The following is an 11590-nucleotide window of genomic DNA, read 5'->3' as shown; positions in this document are numbered from 1 at the left end:
ATACAATACGCCACAAAAAGCAACAACACCTAAACCACACTCAATTAATAATAATCAGTTCTGGGAAAAATGGAACAGTCTGAATAAACAACACAGTCAGGACATAGCCATACAAAATGGAGAATTATGGAAAGACTATTTTAAAAACGTATTCAAAGAAATTACTCAAGTCAATTGGAATCTACAATAAAAAATAACCAAAACCCTTTAGACTATCAGATTAGCAGAGAAGAATTGGCAGATGCACTTAAGAAACTAAAACCCAGAAAGGCATGTGGTTTAGACACCATTAGAACAGAAATGCTGAAGCACAGTCCAGCAGTACTGCAGGAGGCCTTGTTAAAACTGTTCAATCTGGTTCCACAATCTGACTATTTTCCTGACACCTGCAGTATGGGCTTAATACACCCATTATATAAGAGTGGAGACAAAATTCTGGGGGAAGACTTTCTGCTGTATCCTGAATGCCTGGATACAGGCCCTCCTTACCAAGCACAATGTCTTGAGTAAGAGTCAGATTGGATTCCTACCAAACCACCGCACCACCGACCACATTCACACGCTACACACAATAGTCAACCAGCACGTTCATCAAAAAAGCAAAGGCAAAATTTATGCATGCTTTGTTGATTTAAAAAAAGCATTCGATTCCATTTGGCATGATGGTCTATATTATAAAATTCTACAATCCGGCATTGGGGGTAAAACGTACGACACTATCAAATCTATGTATTCAGACAACAGGTGCGCAGTTAAAATTGGCAATAAAAGAACAGAATTTTTCACTCAAGGGCGAGGAGTGAGATAGGGCTGCAGTTTGAGTCCAACTCTGTTCAACTTTTACATTAATGAGTTAGCAGTGCTACTGGAACAATCTGCAACACCCGGTCTTACTCTAAATCATTCTGAAGTTAAATTTCTTCTCTATGCAGATGTTCTGGTGCTGCTGTCAGCTACTGCACATGGGCTACAGCAGCACCTGGACCTGCTGGAAAACTACTGTGAGAACTGGACCCTGACAGTCAATCTGAAAAAACTAAAATTATGATTTTACAGAAAACAAGCCAGATTACAGGACACCAGATACACATTCACTCTGGGGAATACTTTAATAGAGCACAACCGACACTACGACTACCTCAGTCTAAAAATTAGTGCTTCAAGGGGTTTTGGTCTGGCAGTGAATGCACTAAAAGAGAAAGCTAGAAGAGCATTCTATGCTATTAAGGGCAAATTTACCCAAGTAGACATTTCTGTAACAATCTGGTGTAAGATCTTTGATAGTATTATAATCCCTATTGCTCTGTACGGAAGTGAGGTTTGGGGTCCACTCTGTCTGGCAGATTACTCGAGATGGGACAAACACCTCATAGAATCCCTGCATGCAGAATTCTGTAGAAACATTCTAAGAGTTCAGAGAAGAGCACCTACTAATGCATGCTGGGCCCAACTAGGCAGATACCCCCCTTATAATACATATTGAAAAATTATCCCTCAAATTTTGGACACACCTAAATTCAAGTTCCCCTAACACACTGCAACATGAAGCCCTTAAAACCCAAGAGCTGAAGCCTAAAACAAGTCCCCTTTGTCAACTGGCTCTGAAACTCACAAACCCACTAACAACTAACAAACACCAGTTTCAGACCAGCACTGCTGAACAAAACCAGATCAGAATAAACCAAATCATAAAAGAAAGCAAAAATTCATATTTGGAGCATTGGGAAAATGAAAGTAAAAACCAAAGCAAACTGGAATGTTATCAGACCCTAAACAGAACATATAATCTAGCAGAATATCTGCACACTGTAAGAGATCCAAAACAGAGACGGATCCTCACCAAATACAGACTCAGTGATCACAGTCTGGCCATAGAAAAAGGCAGACACAGAAAACATGGCTTCCAAAGGAAGAACGAGTCTGTGACACGGGTGAGGTCGAGACAGAGACACACTTTCTCCTTCACTGTGATCAATTTACAGAGGTGAGAGAGAAATACCTCCTCAAACTCTCAAACCTCATGCCACGGTTTTCCAGTTTGGCAGAAACTGATCAGATGCTGGTGTGACTGGGGGAGGACAATCATGCATCAGTTGCAGCTAAATTCATTGAGCTGCACACCCTCAGAAACCAATTACTGCCTTAATGTACTTCATTCACAGTACTTTTAATCTCTTATGTTCATAATGTCCTGTTAAATGCATATTTTATTTTATATTGTATAGTGTATATTGTTATTATAGTTTTTTATTTTATTTTATTCATTACCTGACACCTTATTTTAATTCTATCTTATCATTATTATTTGTCTTGTCATTATCTGTTTTGTGTATTAATGCTTTGGCAATATTGTATGTATACACAATCATGCCAATACTTTTAAATTGAAAAAAAAAAAAACATTTGAGAGAGAGAGAGAGCGAGAGAGAGAGCGAGAGAGAGAGAGCGAGAGAGAGAGAGCGAGCGAGCGAGCGAGCGAGAGAGAGAGAGAGAGAGAGAGAGAGAGAGAGAGAGAGGCAGCGCAAGCCTAACATGATGTTTTCGAATTAGCAAGGAAGGCTCGGACTGTATTAATGCTAGATACACTTAATCAGTACAACAATTTCTATATTATCTGAGATATCTGTGGGAAAACCCCTCGAGGACACACATTATACGCATAACGCACACACTTAAGGCCCAAACATACTTGTGAGAGAAAAACATTGTCATGTCAGCGCACTCCTGCATCTAAGTGGGGATGAAAAAAGTTGTAAAGGTTTATAACGGGAAAATGCCAATTTTGAATCAATGTTAACTCCGACAAGAGCTGCTACAAAAAACAGATAATCCCAGAAATTATCTCTCTCATTTTCTGAGTATCTCTCGTTCGATCCCTCAAATGCATACTCTCACACACATACAAACACACTAACTTATTACTCCAGTAAGTCCTCGAGTAACTGTGTCTACCTCTCATTTCATTTTGGATTACTATTGGTTAGGTGTAGGTTAAAGTTTTAGGTTAGGGAGGAACGTTATACTCATTAAAACCTCCATTCACCTTATAATCTTGTCTGAAAATGACACTTTGTCAACTCAATTTGGCTCCCCCCGCTGGACCTTTCACTGAGACACTGGAGAAGGTTATAACTGCAAGCATTTCTCCAAAAAGGGGTGGAAGCTCCAAACAGGCATTAAAGATATATAGAGCCTCATACCTAATCCATTCCCTAACCTTTACAGTGAGTGGAAGTGACGCCCCCTTTTTGGAGTAACCCCACCCCATTTGGATGTCTCCAGCCTGCAGCTATACCTACTTAGGAAACTGCAGCCAGACGTGAAATAAGGCACATTTTGCAAAAAATTTGGCACTGTCACGTAATGTTCCTAAGACTGTGTTCTTATGTTCCACAGAAGAATTTCATATGGGTTTGGAACAATATACGGGTGATTAAATAATGACAGAATTTTCATTTAATGCCAGCAGTAGAAAGAGCCAAACAGAACCCATTTATCAATAGGTCTGACTCTGAGACTATTGAATTTGGCAGCAGTGAGAGGTCAGCAGCTCTGGCCTGCTGTTTACCTCAGATCCTCTTCTCAGGTTCCCTGGGATTTGTGTTCTCCTTTGGAAAATGATGTTTATCATTTCTCTTGTTCTCCTCTCAGTACTTTTAGACTCCTCCATTCACAGACAAAGATTGCTGGAATGACAATCTAAAGGTTCTTAAGCTACCATTTAACATGTAAATATACAAACCTCAAAAGTGTAAACGTGATCGACACCAGCAGTCATAAACAGCAGAGTTAGTCACTTTATGCGAGCGACATCATTCCCCTGAATAGCTGGCTATGTTTTAATAATTTATGTCAAGGGAAGAGAAAGCAAATATTGTTGCAGAAAAACTAGAGGCTTTAGTCTAGAGCTGGTTTGTGTTTCTGCTGGGTTCAGAGGGAAAAGCATTACAGAAGATCCTGAAGCCTTTGTACAAATATGTCCACAACCTCATCCTTCTCTCTCACATGCACTCACACCTACATGCTAACTTGATAAAAGCTGAAAAATTCCCATGTTTTGAGCATTCTTTTGTCCCTGTTAATCCTCGTAATTCCTATTCCATCACAAGCCTGAAATATGACTAGATTTGAGATATAATAGAGAATAACATCTTAAATTATGGTGTGTTCATCATACAACGTGATTTCCTTCAGGATTTGGCATGTGTATTTTGGTTGCATTAAGTATCACAATGAGTCACAATGTACTGCCATTGTATCGAATTTAGCCAATGGGGCATTCCTTTTATTATTTCCTTTTGTGTTTCCCAGAAGAAAGAATGTCATATGGATTTGGAATGTTTTAATTAATTAATTAATGCCATTGCTAAATTATATCCAATATAATGTGTTAAAATGAACACCTTTCTGGTTTAATGTGGAGTACTTGAGCCTTACTGATGGGTATGTGAGAAAAACAAACAAGGTTGGGAAACACTGGCCTATATGATCAAACAAAGAGAAGCTGAGCTGAGAGACCACTGCTACTGCTGTTGTGTTTTGCAATCGATCCTTCCGGCATGCTCAAGTCCTCCCACGGGCTGCAATGAGCCAGCATGGGCAGCCAGCATGATTAGCATCATGGGACAGAGCATATGGCATGTCCACCCACAGCAAGCTGGGGGAAAAAAGAAGGTGGAGTCTAATAACATTTCTAATTGGTAACAACATTTTGACTGCGCTTGTGTAGTTAGTGTGAATGCATGGGATTCTGGGAGGAGAGGGGCTGGAAGGTTGCACTTTATAAATAAACAATGAGCTGTTCTTCAAGAACCCCCCCACCCCAACACACCATGCTTTAATGGAAAAATGAAAAAGTGCATTGCTCAAGTTGACCCATGTGGAAGAAATGGAAAGGTTTGCCATACCCCACCCCCCAGATTGCTTTATTAAACCAGCACTTACCCCCATTAACTAGACTGGACCAGCATGGAAAATCATCCCTTTCTATGCAGGTCTTTTTATCTGCTGATTTGATTCATGAGATTTCTTTGGACTAATAAAAATATGCTCATGGTGCTACTTTTTTTTGGACCCAATACAGTTAAAGAATACTTTAAAAATACTGCATAGTTTTTGGTACTGGGAGGAAACGTTGTGATTTTGTCAACACTTTCAAAACAAAAGACATTTATTTTTTAAAAGAAATAACTATTTAAAATTAACTTTCTGTATAACCTTTGGACTTTCTGGATGTTATACACCTTTTAAATATATATATATTTTTTTTTTACACATCTAAGAATCATATTTGATCGGATAAATATTTAAAATGATCTCAAATTTAGCCCCTAGCCCCAAACTGTGCTCTAGCATTCCGACCTGCTTCTGCATATTTCCCACAAATTACATTAAATACTTTCCTCTCAAACGGGGTTTGTGCATACAAACACACCCACACGATTATTATTTTTTTTTTTTTACAGTTTTGAACACGTAAGTTAACATATAATAAATATGTTTACTAACATTATTTAATATGATAGGGTACAATGGGCCAAATGCCCCCAATGGTAAAAGACCTATTGCATATAATTTTCTACTAAAAGAGTAGATGGCAGAAAGAACTATTATGGCACCTTCCCAAAGCCCTGTAATATTGCAACTAATTATTTGACATCTGTGGGAAGGAATGGACTTGCAAAAACTTGGATGTGCAAAGTCTGCCCATTTTTATTGCTGAAAAAAGGCAATAGAGATTAATTTATAAAACCATCTCAAATTGTATATCTACAGTATTCACTGTTGGTTTTCTACAAGCAGAATAAATCAGAAATTGTTGATATTACAAAATGCCAAACTGAGACATACTTGGCCAATGTTTGTCAAGTTTTTAAACTTTTTTTGTTTAGTTTAATTTTTACATTTTAAAAAATGATTTACAAAAATAGTTTTTGTTAAGGGGGGTCTTTAATGCCGTTGTACATTAATCAAGAATGTATGCATTTTTAATGGTTTCAATACTGGTCAAAAAATGCCCGAAGGACAAAAGGAGGGTGCAGTACACTGGTAGTGCAAACAGTGCTTTTTCTGCCCATAATGTGCCAGTCATGCAGTTTGTCATTGAAAAGGGATATTAAAAGAACTAGTGACAATAGAGCTAAAGGGACTATATTACTTTACAGCCATTTCTTTCTATTCTAATGGGCTGATAACATTAATGCACAAAATTAAGCCTATATCACTCCGGACATTTACCTTAAAAGTTTCAGTTGAACGAATGTCAACAATAACTCTTCTTTTTAAAATGTTATGCAACATTTTCATTTTAAATTTTAATAGTCCGATTTTTACAAAAGTTCAAGCAGTTGTAGCTCAACTTTGTCCAGCATGTTTATACATTAATAGGGCTCATCATTGTGCACATGCTCCAAAATATAGAGGTGATGCACAACATGTACAGTCATGTGAAAAAATTATCACACCCCATGAAATATTTTGTTCTTTAAGAAATATGGACATTTCAATATTTTATCATCTTTCAAGCAATATCTATAGATAAAGGTGATGTAATTGAACCAAAAACAATTATATTTTAACCATCATATAATTTATTTAACAAACAAAATGTACAAAGATGCCAATTCCTTCTGAGGAAAAAGTTAGGACACCCTCTGCCCTAATAGCTGGTATTGCCCCCTTTGGCTGAAATAACCTCAAGATGACGTTTTCCCCACTCCCCATTCCAGAACTCTCCATTTCTTTCTTTTGAGCCATTCCTTGGTGTATTTACTGGAATGTTTTGGGTCATTGTCATGTTGAATAGTCCACATCCGTCAGCTTCAATTTTCAGACAGATGGTCTTACATTTTCCTCAAGCTCCCTCTGATACAATGAAGAATTCATAGTGGATTCTATGATAGTGAGTTGACCAAGACCTGCTGCAGCAAAGCAGCCCCAAACCATGACTTTTCCACCCCCATGCTTTACAGTTGATATGACGTTCTTGTGCTCAAATGCCGTCTTTGGTTTGCGCCACACGTCTTCTATTACTGTGCCCAAACAATTCAACTTTGGATTCATCTGTCTAAAGCACATTGTTCAAGAAGTCCTGGTCTTTTTCTAGGTGTTCTCTTTCAAACTTTAGTCTTGCCCTGATGTTTTATTATTTTTTTGACAGCAAGGGTTTCCTCCTTGCACACCTCCCATACAAATCAAACTTGTATAGTCTCTTTCTTACGGTAGATGCATGTACTTTCACATCAACCGTGGCAAGAGCTACCTGTAGGTCCCGAGATGACATTTAAGGATTGTTGGAGAAATCTTTAAGCATCTTGCAGTCTGCTCTTGGGCTGAACTTGCAAGGACGGTCTGACCTGGGCACGTTGGCAGTTGTTTTAAATGTTCTCCACTTGCAAATTATTTTCCAGACAGTGGAATGGCTGATTTCAAATTGTTTGGAGATTTTTCCCAGACACTTATGCATCTACAACCTTCTTTCTGAAGGCCTCAGAGCTCTTTTGGTCTCACCATGGTGATTTCACTCACTTAAACAATCAAGAGCAATCCAAACTAAATGTCTGAGGTTTAAATAAGAAAGGCTACTCCACAATCCTCTCTAATGTTGTTCTAATCTTTTGCACATGCTGTGGTGCACCTAATTCATTTTTATGTATTTTAAGTAGTAAATAAATGTGGGGGTGCCCTATCTTTTTCCTCACCAAAAATGGCATTTCTATTAAGTACATTTTAGAAATAATAAAAAATAAAACTTTTTTCATTTCTTCAGTTTTATTAGTTTATTTATATTACCTCCATCTTTCAATATTGTTAAAATGAAGATCTAATGTCCATATGTTGAAAAAGACAAAAGGTTTTCATGGGGTGTCCTATCATTTTCACATTACTGTATTTAACAGTTCCTCAACTGATGTCTTTCCTTTAAATATAATTTATACATTCTCATTTATAGGCTTACTTGTACAGACAGATGATGACTCTCCCTTGAGTATGCAAAAACCAACTGTGGCTAGATTATAGTCATGCATGTAACCTTACAGACTCATTTCAGGAAAAGGTCATGGACATAACACAGATGGGGGTTCTGTTACCACCTATGCATTTTTCTGTTTATTTCAAGGCTTTTTAAAATTAAATTGTGTAGTGCCATTATTTCTGTTGCAAAAACAAGAATAATAATAATTATAAGAGATTCTATACAGGTCTGTTGAAACCAGCATTTAATACTCTTTTTGAAGCACATTATCTTGATTTCCAAATGTATGCAGTCCAGTTCACTTGGGGGAGATCTGAGTGCACCGAAAGGCTCACCTGCATGCCTACAATCACAAAGAGGAAGTTGAAAGATTTTCAGCATGTTCATGACAATCAGTGTTGCACAGTGACCATAAACACCTTTGGTCGTCTGTGTCACATACTAAAACAGGAAGCATATCTATGCAATTATTCAACTGACAGGGGTGTAGACACCAATCATCTTGAACATGCTTTAGAAGTGCTTGACTGCAGGGAGTAACGTAACAAGAATCCAGAATTCTTTCAGATGCAACAGTCTGTTAGATCTCATGAAAGTCTGTAAACCCCCTATAAAGAGATCTTTGAAGACCAAAATCAATTCCAAAGGAATTGAACCTGTATTGAGTTTTTGTATTGATCTTTTCAAACCTACTGTGAATCGATACAAATATTAATACATAATTGTAAACAGAAAACAACAAGATACTCTGGCCTCTAAGGAATGGAAGTAACACAACAAACCCTAATCAGAGTCCCCAGTCAATGTTGTGCAGTTCCTTAGCCCAAAAATGTAAGGTGCAGTGGAGGTGAAATGTAAAACAATAAAATAAAAAACACTCATCTTTGCCATTGCTCTTTTTTTTATAATAATAATGATAATAATAATAATCCCAGTCTACTATTAATACAACTGTAAGTAGTTTAATAGCAATTTAAAAAGGAATCTTTACCACATAATAAAACAGAACCAGACACCAGATACCCTAAAGGCAGGAAGAGGGGAGTGAAAGTTAAAACTGACTCCATTTACAATCGATCATTATCTTCTCTAGGTCAGCACCCTCTGCAATTATCCAAAATCTGTTTGTAATTTTAAAAACTCTGGGTCCCGCCTCCACTTTCTCAACGAAAGATTCCCTTATCTTGCGTTACACGGGGACAGATGGGTTTTTAATGCTTACGTTGGAAGAGATCAGTGCTTCAGAGTCATAGAGGCTTGCATTGCATGATGAAAAAGAGACAAAGTGCCATACATTTCTTTTTAATTGTGATGTTAATAAATCTGATTTTGAAAAGCAAATTATAATGCAAGACATTTTTTTTTTTTTTATGAATTAAAGGGACAGTTCAACCAAAAATGAAACTTCTATCATCATTTACCTCACGTTGTTCCAAACCCATATGACTTTCTTCGGTGGAACACAAAAGGAGATGTTAGGCACAATGTTCACCATTCACTTTCATTGCATCTTTATTCCATACAATTAAAGTGAATGGTGACTGAGGCTAACAATCTTCCTAACAACCCTTTTGTGCTCCAGAGAAGAAATACACAGTGTATTTATTATTCGCAATGGCTTACAACAAAAAGTGCAACACTTGTGTAAACACATGAAGACATAAACGCGCTTGTCGTACGCTCCCATTGCACAAAGGTGCCTGAAGTTATTCCTGTCAGGCTACACAGCGTCATATGGTTAGGATTAGAGATGGGGGCAGGTTTAGGGTATCTGCTGCCTGCCAGGAACAAATCCAGGCACCTTTGTACAATGGGGGTCTCATGCACTCATGAACGCTATGGAAGGAGAACTATAGAGGAAGTCAAAAATATTCACTGCAAAAACAGTTACATTTCAGGTTGTTTCTTACCAAAACCATATTCATTTAGAAGAATATGACCCACTAGTCATATGGACTGCATTTATGACACTTTTTTTTAAAATCCCTATCCACTGCCACTGAATTGAAATCAGCAAAGGAACATCTTTTTAAAATTTCTCCTTTTGTGTTCAACACAACGAAGAAAATCATACAAGTTTGGAAACACCTAAGAGTGAGTAAATGACAGAATTTTCGTTTTTGGGTGAACTATTTCTTTAACTCACCTATAGCCTTAGATTTGTAAGCAAATCCTTTAAACAATATTGGAGATAAACCAGAGATGCCCATCTGACAGCAGTTGAAGGTTAACTGGTGACATAGGGTTTAGTGGAAGATTGCCCATACAATCCATAGAAGTCAGGGTGCCTGTGACTCTGTGAGGCATCGATCCAGTCATGCATGGAGAGCCCCTGGAGGGGCTGGGACATTGCAGGTGTGGAGGGGAGGGGGTGGGAGTAATCCTGTGTCCATGGGAAAGATCCAGAGCGTGGGTAAGGAGCATGGCCACGATGGTTTGATATGGAGGGTACGCTAGAGCAGTAGCAATTGTCCATCGTGCACATAAGAATCTTACGGCCACCGTATTGTGGCAGCATGGCCTGCTGGGACGAGCTAGAGTTGGGATATTCGGCAGTAGTAAAAACAGATCTGGAATGATGAACCGACTGTGTACCACTGCTACTACTGAGGCCTACAATGTGCTGGGTGGAGCTACAGGGAGCCATGGGTGGCTGGGAGGAGGGCCCATCTGTGGAGTTGGAGCCTTGACCCAGGAAGGGCTGTTTACTCATGGGGCCAGATGAGGAGTCTAGCAGGCTGGTGCAGCTTTCTGGGAAGGCCTTGGAGTGTTTGCGTTTCTCACCCCCGTAGTTATTCACACTGGAGGGGTGGACAGAAATGCTCTGAAGGAAGTGTGCAGAAGTATTGAATGGTACTGGGAACAAGGACAGACAAAGAGTTGTGTTTGTGAAAAGAAATACATTAAGTTAAATAGAAAAGTCAGTGGTTCTCAACTGGTTTTGCTACAGGACCCAGATTTGACTACCAAAATTGTTCTTCATACAAATGTGATCAGATTGTCCTTAAAACAAACAATTTCATCAAATTTATTGCTCTTTTTTCTTTAATATTTTTAAGAGTGAGGGCTATGTTGGCATCTGTTTAATTTTACTAGCTTCTAACAAGTGAGATACATTTGTGTAAAAATACTAGAGTTTATGTGGACACTTGGCCTTTGACATCAATAACAAATGATTATGGAAGTGCTTTCTCCTCCCTTTTATAATTTGATAACCCTATTTATTTGTAATCCTAACTATGCACTGTATGCTTGATAGCATTTTATTATTTGCATTTAGCATTGTTTTACTCCTGCTGTCTGTTAATATATTTACATGTACTTAAAGTTTGATTTTAGTTAATGATTTGATTTAGAATAACATTAAGTCATCTTTCTTTTTAAGTCATAAAAACACAGTCCATTTTTTATATATATATATTAGTCAGACTAACAGACCTAAATAACGCAACTGTAGCTTGGCTTAATCCTGCATGTACACCTGTTAATCTGACGACAGCTGGCTTCGCCGTTGTGTGCATGCATGCTCTGACGTGTATTTAACCCGGTGTATCTGTCGTCCTTCCTTCAAAATATTTGATAGTCCATTGCGTCACGTATACTTGGACAGACAGA

At 38.1% G+C, this 11590-nt stretch overlaps 1 protein-coding gene across 1 annotated transcript in view; it reads right to left on the bottom strand.

The window, feature by feature from the left end:
- Nucleotides 1–5696: 5696 nt before the first annotated feature.
- The window catches only part of trim8a (tripartite motif containing 8a), a 34510-nt gene continuing 28616 nt past the window's right edge, over nt 5697–11590 (bottom strand). The window contains exon 6 of the mRNA XM_052090090.1: nt 5697–10831. Coding sequence (XP_051946050.1) covers nt 10203–10831 — 629 coding nt within the window. The 3' untranslated portion in view covers nt 5697–10202. The remainder of the gene's footprint in view (nt 10832–11590) is intronic.

This window comes from Xyrauchen texanus, chromosome 24 (genome assembly GCF_025860055.1).
Source record: "Xyrauchen texanus isolate HMW12.3.18 chromosome 24, RBS_HiC_50CHRs, whole genome shotgun sequence".
In the NCBI taxonomy this organism is placed as follows: domain Eukaryota; kingdom Metazoa; phylum Chordata; class Actinopteri; order Cypriniformes; family Catostomidae; genus Xyrauchen; species Xyrauchen texanus.
The sequence above is the reverse complement of the archived record's forward strand: the minus strand, read 5'-3'. Positions and strand labels throughout refer to the sequence as shown.